Source organism: Leptopilina boulardi, unplaced genomic scaffold (genome assembly GCF_019393585.1).
Source record: "Leptopilina boulardi isolate dan_hultmark-lab unplaced genomic scaffold, ZJU_Lbou_2.1 LbouV2_278, whole genome shotgun sequence".
Taxonomy (NCBI): domain Eukaryota; kingdom Metazoa; phylum Arthropoda; class Insecta; order Hymenoptera; family Figitidae; genus Leptopilina; species Leptopilina boulardi.
This window is the reverse complement of record NW_026137838.1, coordinates 2,000,736-2,025,343: the sequence shown is the minus strand read 5'-3', so window position 1 is coordinate 2,025,343 and position 24,608 is coordinate 2,000,736. Positions and strand designations below refer to the sequence as shown.

General features: G+C 24.3%; 2 protein-coding genes across 4 annotated transcripts in view; one reads left to right on the top strand and one right to left on the bottom strand.

Annotated features, from left to right (window-relative positions):
- The window catches only part of LOC127282067 (caldesmon-like), a 329,462-nt gene that overhangs the window by 88,348 nt on the left and 216,506 nt on the right, over positions 1-24,608 (top strand). The gene's annotated exons all lie outside the window — the stretch shown is intronic.
- Positions 1-24,608, bottom strand: part of LOC127282074 (lachesin-like) — a 121,634-nt gene that overhangs the window by 96,373 nt on the left and 653 nt on the right. The window contains exon 1 of one of the 3 annotated variants that reach the window (XM_051306156.1): positions 8,061-8,328. The exons of 1 other annotated variant lie outside the window; for it this stretch is intronic. Coding sequence is in view for 1 of the 2 variants with exons in the window: in XM_051306155.1 (XP_051162112.1) it covers positions 7,898-7,920 (23 nt within the window). In the remaining variant the exon portion in view is untranslated. One more of the 3 variants, XM_051306155.1, reaches the window with a different exon arrangement.

Here is a 24,608-nt window from a genome sequence, read left to right as displayed (position 1 = left end):
TAGAAATTCATTAAACAAGAATCGCGCATTAATTATAGACACATACATATACTCTCTCTCAATTTTTGGAAATCTCCCGATTATCCAATTTAGTACAAATCTCCAAAAAAAAAAAAAAAAAAAAAAAAAAAAAAAAAAAAACAAAATGAAATTTTAATTTCACAAACCGTTATTTATTGTTTCAATTGAATTTGTATGTAAAAGATTAATCAATAAGGTCAATTAGTAATTTTAATCCTACGATTTTTTTTTTTTTATTGAAAAAAATTCGTTTTTTTTACTGACATGAGAGAAATAATAAATAAAATACAATATTTGTGCAAAATAAAAAAAAGTTATTTTTTTCTATAGAAATGTGTCGCAATTTCTTTTTATTTCTTTCGGAATAAAAATCGTTTAAATATTTTGTCTCGTAAACATTTTTTTTTTTCGATTCTGGTACCAAAAAATCGTTTAAATATTTTTAGATATGTTACCTGATATTTACGCTCAAAGTAAACGAAGCAAACTTTTTACATTAAAACGAGAAAAACTTTCGTTTCTTTCCGATATTTCTTGGTTCAAGTTTCAGGCTTTATATACTTCGTTTTCTACATTGTGATATCGAATTTAAAAAAGTTCAAAATTAAAAAATATTTCAGTTACATATTTACAGTTAGGTTTAATGCCAAATATGCTACATCATATATATATAAAATTTGAAAATATTTTTGTGACATTTTTAGTTTATTGAATGTCACAATAAAATATTTTTAAATTTATAAAAATTAATTAAATCAACTAATAATAAAAAATAGTTTCAATTTTTTTTTATTATTCGAATAAAAAAAATAGCGGTATTTGAAAATATTAAATTTTCCTTTAAAAACTAGTTCAATTAAATTAATAAAGAATGAGAAAATATTTTTATACAATTGAATTTAAATCTAATCTGTAAATATCTTTATAAAATATTTATTCGATAGTATAAAACTAATAAAAATTGATATTTTTTCCATGAATATATATTTTTCAACTCTATTTTAATATTCGAAACATCTGTATCATTAAAATATTATGTCTCTCTCTCTCTCTCTCTCTCTCTCTCTCTCTCTCTCTCTCTCTCAGGTAAAGCTCTTTACGAGATTTTTAATGACAATTCATATCTTTTCTTTATTGCCATAATGAATTTTACTTCGTGCGCATCTACAAAAAAAAATCATATTATTATATACAATATATGTACATGTGACATTTACTATCCGAGCAAAAAAAAAAAATAGAGAAAAATCTTTTTTTTTAAATTTATGAAAAATTTTTCTATATAACTTAAGAATTTAAACAATTTTTATAAAAATTTAAGAGAATAAAATATGATTTCAAAAGCAGAAATTGAAAAAATATCGAACAATCTACAATCTGCTTTTAACTCTATATATATATAGGAAGAGAGAAAGAGAGAGAGGGGGGATATTTACCTAGAACGAGAGGGATTTTTTCTCGAGACCTAAGTGCTTGTGGCTGACGTTTTGAATTCATTCGTATTCCTGGTTGAAAACCCATTTAAAATTATTTTTCTAACTACGAACTAATTGAACTACTAACTGAAAGTGCTGCATTGAATTTCAATCAATGCTCTTCTATATATATATATACATGTACAAGAAACTACCCAAAATAATTTGTTTTTATTTTTTTAAATAAAAAAAAACTATTTTTTACAAATTATTTACAAAATTACGATTACAGTAATTTTTATTCAATATTTATATTATTATCAATAATAATAATAAATTTATATTAATAATAATAATAATATAAAACTATAAACTACTCAAAAAATTTGCTTTTCTTTAAAAAAAAAAAACTACTTTTTATTACAATTATACAGGGAAAAAAAAACTTTATCTGGAACAGCGATATGTTTTTCTAAAATAGGGAAAACTTTCTCTGTTTTAGTGAAACATATCGCTGTTTCAGTGAAACTTATCGCTGTTCCAGGTAAAGATTTTTTTCCGTGCTAAGTTCATGGGGGTTACAAAATGTCGATTAAAGTAGATTTTATTCAATATTTATTTTATTTAAAAAAAAGAAAAATAAATTATTTGGGTAGTTTATAATTAGTTATATTATTATTAATAATAATAATAATAATAAAAATAATAATAATATTAATAATAGTAATATTAATAATAAATAATAATAATAATAATATAAATAATCCTGTTTGATAAATTAAAATTGAAACAAATTATTATCATTATTATAATTAATTGTTAAATAATTATTGAGAAAATTTATTAAAATAGTAAATTATTATATAAAGTTACTGATACGAATAATAATAGTAATAATAGTAATAATAATAATAATAATAATAATAATAATGATAATAAAATTAATAATAATAATAATAATAATAATAATAATAATAATAATAACAGTATAATTTTGTAAAGTTCTCGTTTATAATTTAAATAATGAAATTTTTATTTTATTAAAGAGTCATTAGGGGGAAAAAAAAATGAAATTTAATTATATTTAATAGAATATGTATATACATTTTAAGAACTTGCTATACTGAATAATAATTATCACATTTCCAAAATTAGCGGTTTTAATGAATGCTTGAGGACCTACATGGTCATTAAATTCTAAAAAAAATTTTCACATAATTAACTGCTAACCAGCTCGTTAGAATGATATCATCCAATTATCTCCTCTATCAGATTACACTCGCACTATATATCTTGTGTCCTCTTATTCTATTCATTGAGCTTTTTCATAATTCAATAAATCTCTATATATATATTTTTTATACGAATTCCACTATCGCATTTTCATTGTTGGAAAAAAAAAATCTCACAATATATAGTATATATATATAATTTTTTTTCTTCAATATACTCATTTGAAAATTAGAAATATAATTAAAAAAAAAAAAAAGAAAAATAAAAATTATTAAAAAATTAAAAAATCCTTTTCATTTTTAAAATTAGAATAATTGATTAAAGTGGGTTTTTTACTTATTCGAAAATTATAATAATTAAAAAATTAAAAATTTTTAATTGGACATTAGAATAATTAAAAGATTAAACTTTTTTTTATTTGGAAATTAGAATAATTAACAAATACAATTTTTTTTTTTATTTGGAAATCAGAATAATTAAATAAACTTTTTTTTACTTATTTGGAAATTGAAAGATTAAATTTTGTTTTATTAGAATAATTAAAAAAAAAAATTTTTTTTGAAACATTTTATGCAAAATAGTTTTTTTTCCCCTCAAGTGGTAAATTAATGTTTTCATTCTTGAATGAAAATTGTTGATAAAGTATGAAAATTTTCCAAGAAATGTTCAAATTAGACAATGAATAATAATTATCATCATCTAGGTAATGTTTTAAGCATTAACGTGTCTCTTTGTCCCTCTTTCTCTCTCTCTCTTTCTGTCTCTCTTGAGCGCACGAAAAGTTTTCACTTGAGAGATTTTTAACACGAATTTTATTTAGTGGGTAAACTTTTAAATAGTTTAATCGTGGAAAACTTTTTGTTTTTAAGTAGCTGTTTGATTGAAATATTTCAACTACTGGTGTGTGTCTCGCGTATATTTTCTCTCTCTGTCTCTCTCTCTCTCTTTTTTTTTTAGTCACAGATTCATCGCCTCGTGAAGTCTTAGGAGAGGAGAAGAAGGAAAATATTCTCTTGCCCAGCAATCTGAAAACTTTAGAGTCAGCTTATCGCGTTTAGAAGCTAAATAGGTAGTAGTAAATTGATTATACAGTTTCAACTTCCTTCGCGTTACCTTTAATGAAGTCACGAGTTTAAAGAGACTCGTAAAGACTCTAATTTATTCAAGACCTTTCTCAGAAAATTTACTTTATATAAAGTTAAAAATGTCCTTTTTAATTAACTTCGCGCATGAAAGTCAAGTTATAGATCTAATATGAGAGATAAGGGGGGGGGACCAAAGTGTGTTTTTTTTTCTTATTCAAAAACAACAGAACTTTCGTTTATTTTCAATTTTGGTTAAAAAAATTTTTTTATAGAAAATTAATTATTATATAACAAAATTATAACATAAAAAAAAATTATTATAGAAAACTAATTATTATATAACAAAATTATTATAGAAAATTAATTATTAGGTATATCAAAAAACTGTTATAGAAAATTAATTATTATATCAAAAAATTGTTATGGAAAATTAATTATTATATAACAAAATTATTATAGAAAACTAATTATTATATCAGAAAATTGTTATAGAAAATTAATTATTTATATCAAAAAATTGTTATAGAAAATTAATTATTATATCAAAAAATTGTTATGGAAAATTAATTATTATATAACAAAATTATTATAGAAAATTAATTATTTATATCAAAAAATTGTTATAGAAAATTAATTATTATATCAAAAAATTGTTATAGAAAATTAATTATTATATAACAAAATTATTATAGAAAACTAATTATTTATATCAAAAAATTGTTATAGAAAATTAATTATTATATCAAAAAATTGTTATAGAAAATTAATTATTATATAACAAAATTATTATAGAAAATTAATTATTATATCAAAAAATTGTTACAGAAAATTAATTATTATATAACAAAATTATTACAGAAAATTAATTATTATATAAAAAAATTATTACATAAAAAAAATTATTATAGAAAACTAATTATTATATCAAAAAATTGTTATAGAAAATTAATTATTATATAACAAAATTATTATAGAAAATTAATTATTATATCAAAAAAAATTATTGTACAAAACAAATTATTATATTACAGAATTATATGAAAAAATTATTAAAGGAAAATTACATAAAAAAAAAATTTATTCTATCAAAATATAAAATGAATCCTTTGATATTGAAAATTTGTTTTTTCCTCTCAAAGTATAATAAATTGAAAAAAGAATAAGATGAAAAAAAAAGTAAAAGAAAACTAAATATTTACAGTACAATCTTCATCCTCAAGTTTCGAGTATATTTTCAATCGAATTTGTTGAATGTAATTACGTCACAGATTGCTTTGTGGATGGAAATTAGATTACGGGTAACTAGATACTTGTTTGTCTGCAATTTGTTGGTTAATTACTTCGAAAGTACAAAATCACAAGTGATTAGAATTTGTAATTGATGTGTAAATTCGACTTTATATATATAAAAAAAAAAAAAGAAATTCCTTTTTAAAGCTCATTTTCTATTGGTTAAACAATATTTCCAATTATAAAATATAAAGGAAATTTTTTTTATAGAATTATTAATAAAATTAAATGCAAAAAAATTTTTCAGTCTTGTTCTTTTTTTTTATATTTTTATATTGATTCGGAACTTTAAATTAATAAATATGAAAAAGTGATTTTTGTCTTTGTGAATTTTAGAAAAGTGAAAAAAAAGTTTTTTTTATTTTTTTTTGTTAAATTTTAAGCTTCCATTAGTGATGATTCGATAGAGTGGTTACATAGAGTTCATAGTAATATTCAGAATTTATTCAATCGCCGATTGTCAATCTTGCAACCGCTGATGCAAATCGATTATATATATATATATATATATTTTATTGAAAGGAAATTGTTCTACATGACTATCATTTTATCCATCTTGCATTTTCAATTTTAAACAATATTCTGAAACGCAACGGAAGTCGTTTATATTCAAATTGTTTATAACATTACATAAATTATTTTTTATTTATCAAAATTTGATAAATTATTTAAAAGTAAAATTATTATTAATATTTATTATTATTATTTATTACTATTTTTTATTTCTATTATTTATTACTATTATTTATTATTATTTATTACTATTATTTATTTCTATTATTTATCATTATTATTTATTACTATTATTTATTTCTATTATTTATCATTATTATTTATTACTATTATTTTATTATTATTATTATTAACATTATTTATTTTTAACATAATAAAAAAATGAATTAAATGAATCAAATAACAGGTACATGAAAATATAAATTAAAAATTGAAAACTATTTTGTAATATTTTTTTGTAATTTTATTAATACCTAATTGTAAATATTTTTTTTCTTGTTTTTGATAAACTTTTGTAATAAAAAATTTATTACAGTAGGTAATAAAGTTTTTATTGTAAAGTTTATAATAATAAAATATGTTTTTACAATTATTATTTTTTATTTTTTTTTATTTTTTATTAGTTTTGTGACAAGAAAAATGTTTTTGAAACAAATATTTATCAAAAAAAAAAAAGCATAAATGGCAAAAGGTGGTTAGACAATTTGAAAACGCGAAAAATTCACCAAATAAAATATAAGAAAACAGAGGAAAGGAAAATAGAATGTTATACCAACCACTTTCCTTTCCTTCCTTCCTTCCTTTTCTGCTTTCTCTTTATATTCTTTTTACACATTCCAAAACATGCCGTGAAATTTAAAAAAAAAAACGAAAAAAATAAAAATTGTGAAACATGCAACGTTTTCTCTGTCCACCTGACACCATTTTCAAAGAAGAAACTGCGTGAAAAAAAATTTAATATAATTTTTTTTTTTTTTTTTTTTTCCTTCTTTTCTCTTGAAAGCTCGTCTGTTTTATGATGACGGTAATTGTTCAGTTTTGTCGTGTGTTTTCATTTTATTTTTGTAAATTTTTCCCCTTTGAAAAGTTTGTCACTTGGACAGGCGACATTTTCTCTACATTTGTATTTTTTTCACAATTTTTCACTGGGGGTGTGTGTTTTGACGTTACACAGTGTAAAGCAGAAAACAGACGACGAATTTGTTTTTCTATTTTCATTTTATAAAAAAGGGGTAGAATGTTTTTTTTAAAAAACTGGTAACTTATTAATACTGTAATTAATGCAAAAAAAATTTTTTTTTGCCAACTATTGCAAAGAAATAGGGAAGTAAAAAATACTTGTCACAAAACTAAAATAATAAATAAAAAAAAAATAATAGAAAATAGTAAATAATAAATATAATAAATGAAAGAAATAAAATAATAAAATAATATAAATAATAAAAAAAAATAATAAATATAATAAATAAAAATAAAATTATAATAATTTTTCCAAATGAAAATTGTGAAAAAATTTTGAATATAACTATTGTTTTTCCAAATGGAAATTGTGAAAAAATTTTGTTTCTTTCAATTTTTTTTCCAAATGAAAATTTTGAATAAAATTTGTGTAAGAAATTCTTTTTTTGTTAGCATTTTCGGGCATTTTGAAATTCACAATTAACTTTGGATTTTTAATTAATTTCTTGAAGCGCCATTAAATGCGGGGAATGTGAAATCTTCTATATAGGAATGAAGGGACGATAGTTGTGTAAACAACGGAAATAAATTATTATTTCCGGGGACAGAGATAGTGGAGTCGCGCGCGTTTAGCCCGGTAATTGAATGAAACTGAGCGGACAAAAATTCCGCACAAATAGTATTTTACTTCAAAATATGTATGTGTAAAAAATATATATGTATATACAAAATAAACCCTGAATTCACCCCCCCTCAAAAAAAAAATCCCTTTTTTCCACAAAAAACACTAAATCGCTGTGGATGGTCATAAATATATTATTTTCCCTCTCAAATCACAAATTGCTTCTCACAAACTTGTCGACCGAAAAACATTTTATGTATACCTAAAAGAGAGAGAGAGAGATACATATAAAAAAAATATATATACCAAACGAATGAAAAAAATCACGCCATTAAAAAAAAAAACCCACTAACCGCTCTCTCGCGATATTTATTATCTTTTTTTTTTTTTTTTTTTTTTTTCGTGCACAACATTGTAACTCGCGCCCGGTTTACCTGTCGGAAAAGTCGGGTTAACCGAATTGCGCACGATTATTCATCGGCCTAAAGTGGGTAGGGGGAAAACGGAACAATCGAAGGATCATGTAAAAAAAGAGTCACCTCTCTCTCCATTGTAAACGCATTTATCTCGGATTTGAAAGCTCAAAATGTGCACCATTTCCTGTTTGTTTCACAGTTATAAATTTGTATATATGCGAAAACGAACACGCGTTTTACATTTATAAACTTCGAAGTATTATTATGTTTAATTTTTTTTTTCTACCTCGTCTGTCAAGTGGTGCATTATAGTCGCGTGCCAAAATCCGCACGAGACATTACACACGTATTTTTTTAATTATTTTTAAAAATCACTTTTTTTTTATCACTAAAAATTTTTTTTCCAAATTTTTCTTTTGGTGAAAAAATTTGAGAAAAAAACAATTTTGAGATGTTTTTTTTTTTTTGAATAGTACTACAGCTTCCCTTTGGATGAGAGACGCATTCCCGGGCGTCGAGACGCGTGTACTGATGTGTCAGTTGATCGCGACGGTGAGCGTCGGGACGCCCTCACAACTATAGCGGGAGAGAGAGATGCCTCTCGTAGTCCCGCGCAGGTCCTGGATGTTCCGTTTCTCTTTGGTATGGTGCTGGGATATAATTTTCCATTTATTATCTCTCTGTTTCGTGATGCATGTGTACCACCTCGTCGGCGCAAATACGTGCCGCAAGACGAGATGTAACACCTGATAAAAGATTATCGAATTATTACAAGAGCGAGAGAGAGAGAAAGGTAGCCTATAGATAGAGAGAAGGGGGGAGAGAGAGAGAGATCTCTGTACCGGATGTTGCACATCTTGTGTAGATCAAAGGTGCCGAGCACGCACATCTACCCGGGATTTACTGGCTTTTCTCAAACGGATTTCTTTATTCCCCCCTTTTGAAAAAAGAATCCCCCACACCTGAAAATTCGCTTTTTCATTGTATTTGTGTTTCTTTCGCTAAAACTTATTTTCTCGCAAAAAAAAGCAAAACAAAAACAAGTTTACTTTTTGGTTTTTTTATTTTAGACGTTGAAGAGATATTTTTAACGTTTCAAAATAGGAAAATGGTAAACTAATTTTTATGCATCGTTATGGTTTTTTGAAATTTAAGTATGAGAAAAATTGGTTGACTAATTTAAATTAGTGAAAATTTCTATTTATTTTATTTAATTTCTACTGAATTTTTAGTTAATTTTTACTACTTTTTAGTTATTTCTACTTATTTTTTAATGAATTTTTACTAAAAATTAAGTGAAAATTTCTACTAATTAAATATCTAATATAATAGTACTAATAATTATTATTTCTATTAATTTTTAGTAAATTTTCACTAAAATTTAGTACTAGGTTAGGTACTAAAGAAAATAGTATTGTTTAACTAAAAAATAGTGAAAATTTTTACTAAGTAGTCATTTTTCTCTAAAAATTAAGTAGAAAAATATTACTAAATCAAATAGTAATATTTTAGTAAAAAATAAGTGCAAATTTTTTAATAAATAAATTACGTAATATAATGTACAATACTAATAATTATTATCTATACTAATTTTTAGTTAACTTTTACTTAAACTTAGTAATAGATTAAGTACTAAATTAATTAGTAATATTTTAATAGAAATTAGTGAAAATTTCTACTAATGATTTACCAAATAAAATATACAACAATAATAATTATTATTATTTCTACTAATTTTTTTAGAAACTATTTAGTAAAACATTAATAATACATTAGGTACTAAATAAATTAGTAATATTTTACTAAAAATTAGTCAAAATTAATACTAATTTGTAGTCATTTTTCACTAAAAATTTAGTAGAAAAATATTACTGAATCAATTAGTAATATTTTAGTCAAATTATATATAATCTTAAATTTTTCTATTTAAAAATTTTTTTCGATTAAAAAAAAAATTTTTGGAAAAAAGACGATAAAATTTTTTTTGTATTTTTTAAAATCCTTTGGTTAGATTTGAGATATTAATATGATAAATGAGCCTACCATATTTTATCTAAATCCATTAAAACCTGATAAAGTTATCGTCTAAACAAAAAAGGGATCCACACACACACACCCACACACACACATACATAAATCCGGACAATTGATCAGGATCTCATATAACATAATTCTATATAGAGAAAAAATTGTTTCCGCCACTTTGAAAATATTTATAAACGAAAGAACTACAAAGCTTCCTCCACGAGGAAGCAAAAAATCGAAAAAAAAATTATTATTCCTATTCTCTTGCAATTTAGGTTTAATTGGTAGGATTTTTCTGAGGTAATTTTTTTTGTTTGAAGGTAAAAAAAATAATAGAGACATGATGTTTAATTTTATTTGACTATGTAAGAGATTTTTTCATTTTTCAGGAAAACATTCTATCCACAGTACAAGTAGTAGTACAAGTAAATATTCAGTTGGACGGGTTTGCAATTTTGTTAGTAATACAAGTAAATATTTAGTCAGACATTCTTAATTTGACCTTCAAACGACCTTGACTTGACCTTCAAATGACCTTGAATGACCTTGACTTGACCTTCAAATGACCTTGAATGACCTTGACGTGACCTTCAAATAACCTTGAACGACCTTGACTTGACCTTGACCTTGTGTCAAACTTTTAAAGCACTTCAAAATTTTTTCAGTGGTTCAAATAAATATTTAGCCAGACATTCTAATGGTTGAAATTTTCTCAGTAGTATTAGTCAGCAGTAGTACAAGTAGTAGTACAATATTGTCAGTAGTACAAGTTAATATTTAGTTGGACGGTCAGTAGTATTACTCAGCAGTAGTACAAGTAGTAGTACAATATTTTCAGTAGTACAAGTTAATATTTAGTTGGACGGTCAGTAGTATTACTCAGCAGTAGTACAAGTAGTAGTACAATATTGTTAGTAGTACAAGTGAATATTTAGTTGGACGGTCAGTAGTATTACTCAGCAGTAGTACAAGTAGTAGTACAATATTGTCAGTAGTACAAGTTAATATTTAGTTGGACGGGTTTGCAATTTTGTTAGTAATACAAGTAAATATTTAGTCAGACATTCTTGATTTGACCTTCAAACGACCTTGAATGACCTTGACTTGACCTTCAAATGACCTTGAATGACCTTGACTTGACCTTCAAATGACCTTGAATGACCTTGACTTGACCTTCAAATGACCTTGAACGACCTTGACTTGACCTTGACCTTGTGTCAAGCTTTTAAAGCACTTCAAAATTTATTCAGTGGTTCAAATAAATATTTAGCCAGACATTCTAATGGTTGAAATTTTCTCAGTAGTATTACTCAGTAGTATTAGTCAGCAGTAGTACAAGTAGTAGTACAATATTGTCAGTAGTACAAGTTAAAATTTAGTTGGACGGGTTTGCAATTTCGTTAGTAATACAAGTAAATATTTAGTCAGACATTCTGAATGTTTGAAATTTTCTCAGTAGTATCACTCAGTAGTATTAGTCATCAGTAGTACAAGTAGCAGTACAATATTGTCAGTAGTACAAGTAAATATTCAGTTGGATGGGTTTGCAATTTTGTTAGTAATACAAGTAAATATTTAGTCAGACATTCTTGATTTGACCTTCAAACGACCTTGAATGACCTTGACTTGACCTTCAAATGACCTTGAATGACCTTGAATGACCTTGACGTGACCTTCAAATGACCTTGAACGACCTTGACTTGACCTTGACCTTGTGTCAAGCTTTTAAAGCACTTCTAAATTTATTCAGTGGTTCAAATAAATATTTAGCCAGGCATTCTAATGGTTGAAATTTTCTCAGTAGTATCACTCAGTAGTATTAGTCAGCAGTAGTACAAGTAGTAGTACAATATTGTCAGTAGTACAAGTTAAAATTTAGTTGGACGGGTTTGCAATTTTGTTAGTAATACAAGTAAATATTTGGTCAGACATTCTGAATGTCTGAAATTTTCTCAGTAGTATCACTCAGTAGTATAACTCAGCAGTAGTACAAGTAGTAGTACAATATTGTCAGTAGTACAAGTGAATATTTAGTTGGACGGGTTTGCAATTTCGTCAGTAATAGAAGTAAATATTTAGTCAGACATTCTTGATTTGACCTTCAAACGACCTTGAATGACCTTGACTTGACCTTGAATGACCTTGACGTGACCTTCAAATGACCTTGAACGACCTTGACTTGACCTTGACCTTGAGTCAAACTTTTAAATTTATTCAGTGGTTCAAATAAATATTTAGCCAGACATTCTAATGGTTGAAATTTTCTCAGTAGTATCACTCAGTAGTATTAGTCAGCAGTAGTACAAGTAGTAGTACAATATTGTCAGTAGTACAAGTAAATATTCAGTTGGAAAGGAAAAATTAAACGAAAGGACTACAATGCTTCCTCCACAAGGAAGCAAAAATAGTTATATTTTACTAAAAATTTGTGAAAAATTCTATTAATAATTTACCTAATATATAATATACAACATTAATAATAATTATTATTTCTACTAATCACTAAAATTTTAGTAATAAATTACTAATAAAAATAGTAATAAATTACTAAAAAAAATAGCAATAATTTTGTACTAATTTTTATTAAATTTTCATCAAAATTTTAGTAAAAAAATGTATTACTCATTCAAATAGTAATAATTTATTTCTTAATTTTTTTTTTTTATTATTATTTTACCATTAAATAATATACTAAGAATTAGTGAAAATTCATATACTAATTTGTAGTAATTTTTCACTAAAAATTAAGTAGAAAGAAACTAAATTAAATAGTGATATTTTAATAGAAATTAGTATAAATTTATTATTAATTTACATAATGAAATTTTCATAAATATGATATTTCCTTCGAAATTCCGAAAAATTCACGGTGCATATATATACAAAATATTTCCCGCGCAATATCCGAAGAGAAAATTTAAAGGATTTTCAAGAAAAAGACTGTGTTGGAGATTTGTGAGTAGCTCCTGGCAATACTGTAATCGCTCCCTATAAAATTGTTTTAATATCTTGAAAGCTTTCCTCCAAGCTTTCGAAAAGAAGTTGAAGATTTTTCTAGAAAATATTTTTTTCCCCTCCACATATATACAATATATACCATTTCTGTGCTCTATATATCTTTTTCACATATTTCGAATTTCTATATTGATCAGAATTTCATATATATATATATAGAATAAATTTCCCATTATAAAAGCAAAACATAATTTCATCATAGGAAATTTTCTATCTTAAAAACAAGTATAATAAATAGATCTATAGATGAAAAAGTTGGATCTCGTAAAAATTTCCAATAACCATAAAAATCGGTACTATTTTCATATATGAACACGAATTTCTACTCGCGGGGAATTTTTTTTTTTCGCCCCAAAAAATGCTATTCTCTAAAAAAAAAACAATTATAGATATTTTTTTGTCGCGACAAAAATATAAAAGAAAAAAATAAATTTTCAATTTGTGGAATAAATATAATAAAAAATTCGGTTTTGGAATTTACTAAAGTACTCAAAATGAGAGCTCTCTTTTGAATTAAAAAGTGAGCTACTAATTCACATTAGTGAGAATTTTTTCTAATTCTTAGTAAAATATTACTATTTGAGTTTCAAATTTTTTTTTTACTAAAGTTTTAATAAAAAGTGACTGAAAATTAGTGAAAATTCTTACTAATTTAAATTAGTAACTCACTTTTTACTAATTCAGATTTAAAGAGAGGACACAGAAAATTATAAGGTATTAAAATAAGCTGCAACGCTTATTATTTTAATCCAATTTTGCTTATTTTAATACCAAAATGAAATAAAATAAGCAAAATTGGATTAAAATAATAAGTGTTGCAGCTTATTTTAATGCCTTTTAATTTTTTGTGGATTCTTCTCATATTAAAAAATATTTTAAGAAATTAAAAACAAAAAAAATTTGTTTTGAAAAAATAAATCAAAAAAAATTAAATTTCGAATGAGGGGAAAAGAATTTTAGTCTCTTTTTCTCCTCTTGAAAAAATGTAATTTACAGTAAATAAAATACAGATAAACAGATAAAAGTTGGATAATAAAAAAAGAAAGCGAAGAAAAATATCTTTTCCACTTGAAGAAAGTTATCACCTTCTGGTGGCGAACTTATGATCCACTTATCCTGGTTTCATGCTCGATTATGCTCTCAGTAAAAAATGTGGTCCATTTAACTTGTTTTGTTAGCGTGACGATGGAATATATTGGTCATACCAAAAAGGGACACTTGAATTTCTTAAAGTCCCTATATATCGTATAACGAGAATTGTGAACTCTTTTTTTTTTTTTTTTCTTCTTTTTTTAATACAAGTATAAACATTTCAATGCTTCGACATCGGGACGTGTTTGTCGTAACTTTCGCTACCGGAAGTCGTGAAGAAAAAGGATTCCCCCGTGAACGTGCTTACTTGCACGTTCAGTCGCGGAAGAGAAATGCACCCGGTGTGTCGTGGGATGTAATCTACTGTCTTTCCTTTTCTTTCGCATTTTTTTTTTTTTTTCACTTTTTTTTTTACCTCTAGTGAAACTATAAAAAGACTACTTTACAAATGGAAATATCCCGAGAATCACGGACCGCGTTATCGGAAAAAGATAGAAAAAGCACGAAAAATTTTTAACCGACGAGAGAATTCATTCTACTTTCCATCGTATATATATATATATATATATATATATATATATATATATATAGTAATGCATTTTTCCAAGCACGTAGACACTCTTCTACTTCTGAAAATTCTGATGAATTACCATATCCGGAAAAACGTTTCAAAAACTTTATTCGCATTTTGATATACGCACATTACAATGGCTAAACAACATTTCCTTTACTCTCTATGTAAACGAAGTTTCAGGGGAAAATTGCGAGCAGTCCAAAAATATATAACGAAAAATATTCTCCCAACGAAGGCTTTAGGGAAAAAAACAAAAAAAATTTTTTACATTCTCATCTCGTGCGAGAAGGTATTAGTTACTCGCTGTATATTCATTTTTTTTTAAAATTTAATACGAATTCATAACAATTTTTTTGTTAAAAATCCCTATGACATTTGAAACTCAAAAAAAATTGATCTCAAAAATCCTTTTAAAACCAATTAGATTTATATTCATAAAGAAATTTTTTATTGCAGAAATATTGTATAAAAGCTATTTGGTCTTTTTTTTACTATAAAATAATTTTGCAAAAAAATTTTTTTTTTGAAATATGTAATACAATAACGAAATTTTCGTTTTTTTTTTTATTTTATAGACTTTGTAGAAAGGAGAAATAAATTTACAGTGAAAAAAATTTAGTAGATTCAACTAATTGGTTACTAAAAAAAAATTTATTTAATTCAAATTTACTTAATTTTATTTTTTTCAAATTTATTATCAAATAAATATTTAGTTGGACCAAATAATTTTTATTATTGAATTAAATAAACTGCATTTGGAACAATAATTTCTGAATTAAAAACAAAATACCAATACTAAAAAATTATTTGGTTCAAGTAAATATTTATTTGATTCAAGTAACAAATTATTTGAATGAAATAAATTTTTTTCAGTGTACTGGACTATTATCAAATAAATATTTATTTGTATTAAATAATTATTATTTGAGTCAATTAAATGGTATTTTGTTTAAATACAGAAATTATTGGTTCAAATAAAATTTATTTGTTACAAATAAATATTTATTTTATAATAGTAGTCCAGCACACTGAAAAAAATTTATTTCATTCAAATAATTGGTTAATTGAATCAAATAAATATTTAAATGTATTAAATAATTACCTACTTGAGTCAATTAAATGGTATTTATTTTAAATACATAAATTATTGGTTGAAATAAAATTTATTTAATTCAAATAATAATTATTTATTTGTTTACTTATTTGATAAATTTAAATCAAATAAATTTTTTTTCAATGCATTCAAAAAATTTGTTTTGCTCCATAAAAAATACCATTGTATTTTTTCGAATTTCGTTATTTTCGAATATTTCACAATTTATTATTATTTTTTTTTTTTTTTTAATAAAAATTTCAAGAGAAAAATATTTTTCGAACATGAAAATTTTCTCTTTTCAAAAAATCGCTATCATTCTATTTTTTTTTTTTTTTGAAACCCAGCGAAATGAAGAAATCAAAACTAAAAGTGCATTGAGATTTTACAGTTTTTTGGTAAAAAAAAAAATAACATCTTTTCAATTTACTTGAAAGCCACAAAATTTTCCAAACGTTTTTACACAGTTTTATTATATATATCTCCAAAAAAGAAAGAAGAAAAAAAAATTTACATTTTTATTTTTTATTTATCGAGGGCAAACATTTGTTTTATAAATCGCGCGCGTCTTTCGTGATGGGGGAATATTTCAAAAACAGAAACAAGAGACAAAATTATTTGCCAGTCGGTCATGAATTGATTTCCAGCATTTTTTTTTCTTTTCATTTTTTTTTTTTTTTTTTATCTGGTGAATGAATTACTTTCTATTCGTCACTATGAATGCACTCGATAGTCAGCAAATTTAAACCCAATTTTCAATGCGGGTTTGTAAACAAATTTTTAAATTGTTTCAATTTATTTATGTTTCACACGCACCTTATATTCGCAAATTTTTGTCAAATCTTTAGTTAAATTTTTTTTTTTTTTTTTAATAATGTAAAAATATATATGTAAATTTTGCAAAATGTGCACTGAGAAAAATAATTTCGTAATAATAAGAAAATAATTTAGTTGAGCTTTTTTAGTTGGCGTTACTAAAATATGGTTGTCACAACAGAATAGAAAGTGGCAATAAATCGGGAAGTTTAGTTGGCTCTACCAAAAAATATATTTGAAGCTTTCATGTTTATGAACTAAATAGTTTGGTTCCCAGTACTAAATAGCTGACATGCTGTATTGCGCACGCGCTCTTCTCGTAAATATGGCGTCGCTTCCCATTCACGGGATGTCAACATTAACCATATGTCGTTCGCGTCGTGAAGTTTCAGTGTTGAAGTTTTTATGTTTTTCAGACATTTTTTAAGAAAAAAGTTTGTGTAGTGAAAATAAATAAATAAAACTTGTTACAAGAACGAAAGTTTTTTTCCAGCTTTTATACATTGTGAAAATGATTTAATCTCAAATTGTTAGTAGGATTCGTAGAGTAGTGGTCAGCGTTCTCGACTAGCGTTGCGTAGTCTGAGGGTTCGAGCCCCAGCAGTGTTAGGTTTTTTCCGCGATAGAAATTAATTTAAGTAGGCATAGGTAGGTTATATAAAGAGAAAAGCTCGGAGAAAAGGGTGAAACAAAAAAATAAGTTGGTTGAGAAAACAAAAAAAAAATTTTCATTTAACTAAATTTTTTGTTTGCTTAAAAACAATAAGTTAGTTGTGCAAAACAAAAAATTTGGTAGACCGAACAAAATGATTCAACGAAAAAATTTAGTAGCCCGAACCAAACCGATTAGTTGCACATATATCAAATAAAAAATTTGGTAGAGAGAACCAAACTTTGGTAGATGATACTAAACATTTTTCTCAGTGTGCCAAAATTTGTTCTCAACGTTCAAATGAAGGAAATAATTTAAAATTATTAGTAATTACAACGAAAATAATTAATAATTACTAGAAATAATAATAATAATAATAATAATAATATAATAACATATTATAATTATACAAATAATATATAATAATAATAGAAATTAATAATTATAAATAAAGTAATTAATTATTATACGAAATTGTTTTAATTTATTTTTTGTATTATTTATTTATTGTATTGTTATTATATTTTATTTATATTACATATTTATGTTTATTATTATATTATTTATTTTATTATTAATATTAATTATTTTAATTAATTTTTTAAAAGTATTTAAACAGTAATTGCTGCAATAAAAAATAAAAAAAGGTTTATTTAACACTTTTGACCTTTCACAAGATTAGGGACTTTTCGTCAAAAAAATTTTAGGTTATGTTCACTGATAGTTTTACCTTGGTAAAAAGTTTCTTTTTAGATTAGAGAAAAACCAAAATTATTTATATTGAATTTTTCAAATGTAATGGAGACTTAAACATAAGAGCCGATTCTCTGTAAGTATTTTCTCTTAAAAAAATCACAAACATAACCTAAAAATTTTTTTTACGTAAGGTCCCTTCTCTCGTGGAACGTCTTAAATAAATTATTAATTTTTTTTATTTTATAAACTATTAATTAATTTTATTTCATAAACTATTAATTAATTTTATTTTATAAACTATTAATTAATTTTATTTTATAAATTATTAATTTATTGTTGCAAAAAACAAAAAAAAATTTTTCCTTCATTTGAACGTTCAATTTTAGGAATTTAAGTTGTGATGTAAAGTCAAATTTTTTTTTTTTGACAATATGAACTTCAAAATCCGATAATATTATTTGCAATAGAAAGGTGTGATGAAATTTATTGAATTGAAATACTTTATTGCAATATTCAAAGAGGTCCCAAGACTTTGAAAAAAATGCAAAAAAAAAAAAAAAAATGGAAAAGGAAAGAAGTTTCAGATCGCGAGAGAGAGAGAGAGAGGAGACTCTCGGAAACGATCGATCTTACAAACGTGTCCGCTTTATCGTTCTCAACGATGTACTAATGCCTATCGAAATTCATACATACACATCCGGCTGACGTGTATATATTTCAAAAATACGTGACTGCGCGTATTTTCCTGAGCTTATCTTTAGCTTTACACGTATGTTATTGTCCAGTACACACATTCACCACAAATCGTATACTGTACGTGAGAAAATTGGATCATTGCCCTTTCAAAAAGCTTAACTCTTATGTGCCAATTTTCACGACAGATGGGAAAAAATTCTTATACACATATATATATATATATATATATATATATATATATATATATATATATAAAAAGAAAAAGAAATCTTCTTCCCCAACGCGGAAATTACCCAATTTTTCATGTAAATGCAACAGATGTTGTCCTATATTCTAATGTCGTGTGATATCAGTATCAGAAATTGTGCTCTCTTATAATGGCATCATCTTGGGATCAGGAAAATTACTCTAATTTTCTTTTTCTCCGCTTCTTTTATATAAGGGAAACGAGAAATATATTTTCGTTTTTTTATAAACAGAAACAAATTGTGAGTTGTATTATCATGTAATGATTATGATGATAATAGTAACCACAATTTTTTTTTTTTAGATTTTTATATTAAGCTCTACCATGTTTTTCTTTATTCTTTTTGCTTGAAAATCTTTGTAATACTCTCTTTACTTTTTTTCTTTCGTTTCTGGAAATGGCTAACAGTTAATGAAAAATTCAACAGCAAATAATTTTAACTGTTTTTTTTTATTAATTATTAATTTTTTAAATTTATTAATTTTTTCATTTTATTAATTTTATTAATTTTATTATAATTTTACTATTATATTTTTATCTTTATAACTTTTAATTAATTAATTAATTTTAATTGATTAATTTTATCGTCACTTAATTATTAATTTAAAAAAAATTATTTTTTAAAAAACCTTTCTTAGTTCTCATTAATTTATATCCTCATTTTTATTATAAAAATAACCAAAAGAGTAGGATAATAATTATAATAATATTAATTATTAGTAGAAAAAATTATTATTATTATTATTATTATTATTATTATTATTATTATTATTATTATAATTGTAATAATAATAATATTAATTATTAGTAGGAAAAATTATTATTATTATTATTATTATTATTATTATTATTATTATAATTGTAATAATAATTATTATACTAATTATTTTACTCTTTTATTTTATTAATAATAATTGAATAATTAATATTTACAATTAAAAAATTAAAATAATCAATTAAATAATTAACATTGGCAATTAAATAACTAAAATTATTAAAAAAAAAAAAAAAATGAAACTAAAGATAAATAAATTTCTCAAATATTCAAATTATTATTAAAACAATGATAATGTGAAATATATTCTCTCGTTTAAATTAAACTTCAATTAACAATTCAAAAATCCGAGTATTAAAAATTCGTCTCGCTTTTTAAATTAGCCACACTTTTTAATTGATTCCGATTTGGAATGGTATGGATATAATAAATGCAAAATATAATATGAAAAAGCGTATGAAAACAATTTCGTGTATGTGCAAATGATATCAAAAAATTATTTTTTTCAGACAATATATGCGCTAAAATATCTTTCATAAATTAAACCAACTGCCCCGTACGATAAAATAGTAAATTGGTTAAATTTCAAAAAAAAAAAAAAAAAAAAAAATTTAAATAAGAGAGAAAGAGAGAGAGAGAGAGTACTTATTCGATATTCTGAAAAATACGACCAGTGACGCACTCCAATTTTCCAGCAATTTTCGATGGCTTAACAACGTCGTCGCGAGCGCGAAAAATATGATGGTGAAAAATATTTTTTGATATACATATATATATATATATATATATATATATTCAACTATTGTATATATCGAAAAAGCTTATATAATATGAAAATATAAATATCGTGTATGGAAAATCAATTTTTTTTTTGGTTATGGAAAAAAAAGAATTGTCATTTTCTCCTTCTAGTTTGGTAGAAAAAAAAAATTCATGTCAGTTTGAAAGAAATATATATATATATATATATTCTTCGATACGTCGCCCTGTTATTTTTTACTTGTAATAAACGTGGCCGCGAGAGATTTGCCCATGAGCTATGACGCGGAGAGACATTTCCGTGATTAAAAACCTCGATCCCGGCTGAATTCTAGATGTATATATATATATTTTTTTTACGGAAGTGAGCACACATCTTTTTTTTTTTACCGGTAACAGTCGACACTTTAAGCCGAATTGCTATATATTTATACGGGAAACCTGTCTTTTAGTTCTCATTAATTTATTTCCGCATTTTTATAATCAAATTAATAATCAGAAGTTAATTATATAAATATGTTATCGGCCTAATTACAAAAAAATAATCGTTTAATGGAGAAATTAGTCTGAGAAAAAAAATTTTTTTTGATTCAAATAATCGGTTAGTTGACTGTAATAAATATTTATTTGGTTTAAATAATCGGTTACTTAACTGTAATAAATATTTATTTGTATTTAATAATTTTTATTTATTTATTTTATTTTTTCATTTTTTTTTTTTTTAATATTATTTTTATTTATTTATTTTATTTTTTCATTTATTTTTTTTTAAATATTATTTTTATTTATTTTTATTTTACTTTTATTTATTTATTTTTCTATGTACTTTGAAATTTGCACTAAAAGAAAATACTTTGCAATAATTTGGTTTCAAGTTTTGGGAAAAATAATCCAAAATTTTTGAATTAATTTAATTAATAGGTAATAATGATAATAATAATTTTTATTTATTTATTAATTTTTTGTTAATTTATTAATTTATTAATTTATTTCAATTAGTGGTATTTGTTTCAAATCCAGAAATAATTGGTCCAAATACAATTTATTTAATTGAAACAAAAAATTATTTGGTCCAAGTAAATATTTATTTGATAATAGTTGAGTAACCGATTATTTGAAACAAATAAATTTTTTCTGTGTACTAATTGAGGTTAATTTTGAAATTTGCACTAAAAAAAATACTTTGCAATAATTTAGCTAAATTTATAGATTGAAAATTCAAAATCTTTATGTTAATTTTGAAATTGGAACTAAAAAAATACTTTGGGATAATTTAATTAAAAATTTGGGATAAAAAATTAAAAATCTTTTATGTTAATTTTGAAATTCGCACTAAAAAAGTACTTTGCGATATAATTTGGTTAAAAATTTGGGATAAAAATCCAAAATTTCCGTTTTTATTTACGAAATCGAAAATTTGAATTCAGTTGGAATCCTAAAAAAAAAAAAAATTTTTTGTAAATGATTTTGGCATAATCTAAAAAAATCTATTTCTGTAAAAAATTTAGTCCTCAACAATCGGAATTTAGTCCAAACATCTAAATCTCCTTCTAATCTCAGACTAATTCCAGATATTTACTTTTCAAACAATCTGGATTAATTTGTCTATTGCGATCTATAATGACAAATTTAATACCACTTCGGGATTTATTTCGTAATTTCAGAAACTTCGAAAATCAGTTTCTAATTTAATTATGTTATAAATTCAAAATTTCCACTAATTAACGCTATTAATTTTGTGAATAAAAAATAATTTTAATTTTGAAAAAAAAAAATCTTCAATTTTTCTTTTAGTGACATTTCTGTTTCCTTTTCCTTATATATATATATTTTGTTCGCATCCTAATGGGCATTTTAAAAAGAAATATATCAAAGGTAGAAAATTTTTGTGAGTGAAACACGAAGGGAATGTTGAAAGATGACAGATTCCTGGAGAAATATAAAAATGATAAGAGTTTTATTGTCTGTCTGATATCACCGAGGTTATACATGAGGAATATGTTGGGGTTTTTCTCTTGAAAAAAAAAAAAAGAAAAGGAATCTCGCTTCTGACACTTTTGTCGAAAATTGATGTGGAAGTAGATCTCTTTTGAACTTGGTTAACGCACCATTGAATTTTAGTGAATTTCAACACGTGCTTTTGCGGATGTTGAAAAGATATTGAAATATACGTAACACAAGACAAAAGGGTTAGAAAACTAAATGGAGAGAAAGTAATGGAGATGGAGAACCTTTTCGTTTTATTATATATATATATATATATATATATATATATATATATATATATATATATATAACCGGTCTTTTTATCATCAAGAAAATTCTTCAACAATACAATATTAGATAATATTATTATAATGTGCATGGAGCAATTTTTCAAAACGATTTTACATTTTTTGAATTTTTATGCAAAAAAAAATTTTTATTGAAAATATACTCCTTAACTTGTAATTTTTTTTTATAAGATTTGTAATTAGATTTTTTTTTTGTAATTATTTTTAAAACAATTTTGAAAAATGTTGGATTAGAAAATTTGTCAAATTTATGTCCAGTGCTTTTAAGTTCTTACGTCACTTCTATTCTCCTTTATTCTGTCAATTAAATGTCTCTTAGTCTCTGTCCAATATAGCTTTATCGAACAATTCTGACATTGTCACACATTTATATAGGATCTGTTCGATTTCAAGTGGATAAAGAATCTTTAAACTTTTCTACTTTTTTTTTGGGGGGAAAAATGTCATTTTGTATAAAGAGTGACATTTTTCGTTTTAAAAACAATTTTTCTAACTGTTTCTAACATTTTACGATGTTGGGGTCAATTTACAGAATTTTATTTATTTAGCAATTATTTATTTATATAAAAATAATTTTTATTTATTTTTCTTTTAAATACTTTTTTGTCAATCTGTACTTTGAATAGAATTACAAAAATTTATTTTAGTTGACAATTAACAAAAATTGTTATTGCAAATATTTTTTACAAAATTAATTTTTTTAAAACAATATTTCTCGAAAATTTACTCTCAATTTTGCTTCCTCGTGGAGGAAGCTTTGTAGTCCTTTCGTTTATAAAACTTTTCAAAGTGGCAGAAACAATTTTTTTTTTCTTTATAGAAACATGTTATATGAGATCCTAATCAATTGTCCGGATGTATGTATGTGTGTGTGTGGATCCCTTTTTTGTTTAGAAGATAACTTTAACAGGTTTTAATGGATTTAGATAAAATTTGGTAGGCTTATTTATCATATTAATATCTCAAATCTGACCAAAGGATTTTGAAAAATACCAAAAAAAAATGTTATCGTCTTTTTTCCAAAAATTTTTTTTTAATCGAAAAAATTTTTAAATAGAAAAATTTAAGGTTATATATAATAAAATCGTATTCCTTACGTCAAGACGAATCGATTGATATATATAAAGTATACATTTGAGGTAAATTTAAAGAATATTAATTGCCGTGAAAGATTGCTGTAAGCTTGCTACGTAAGGTTGCAGGAGAATTTCAACAAGCTTCTGGAAAGGTTGCTGCAAGGTTGCAGAAAGCTTGCTGCAATTATTAAAAAATACATTTTAAATTAAAAAAAAATTATTTGTTTTTTTTAAATTTGAAAATCCTTGTGACGCTTATTATTATTAATTATGCCCTGTTTATTTTCATTTGGAAACTTAACGAGAAAATTTTCGAAACAAATTTGAGGGGACTGGGAATTGAACCCGGTTTCGACAGACACTAACCAAAGACCCTAACCGAGAACCTACTCGACCAACTATCAGAGAATAAAAAAATCTTGCTCTTAACCCTCGAATGTTTTTATGAGTTGAAAAACAGTTGAAAAACGAGGGTTAAGAGCAAGATATTTTATACTCTGATAGTTGGTCGAGTAGGTTCTCGGTTAGGGTCTTTGGTTAGTGTCTGTCGAACCCGGGTTCAATTCCCAGTCCCCTCAAATTTGTTTCGAAAATTTTCTTGTTAAGTTTCCAAATGAAAATAAACAGGACATAATTAATAATAATAAACGTCACAAGGATTTTCAAATTTAAAAAAAACAAATAATTTTTTTTTAATTTAAAATGTATTTTTTAATAATTGCAGCAAGCTTTCTGCAACCTTGCAGCAACCTTTCCAGAAGCTTGTTGAAATTCTCCTGCAACCTTACGTAGCAAGCTTACAGCAATCTTTCACGGCAAGCTTGCCGCAATCATTCTTAGTATGCTTGCAGCAATCTTGTAGAAATCTTTCATGGCAAGATTGCAGCAACCTTTCCTGGAAAGCTTACAGCAAGCTTTCACGGCAAGCTTGCCCTGGGTGGGACATTTCGCTAGCTCAGACAAGCTTGAAGCAAGCTTGCTGCAAGTTTCCGTGCTATCTGGGTACTTTCAAGTTGGATACTGT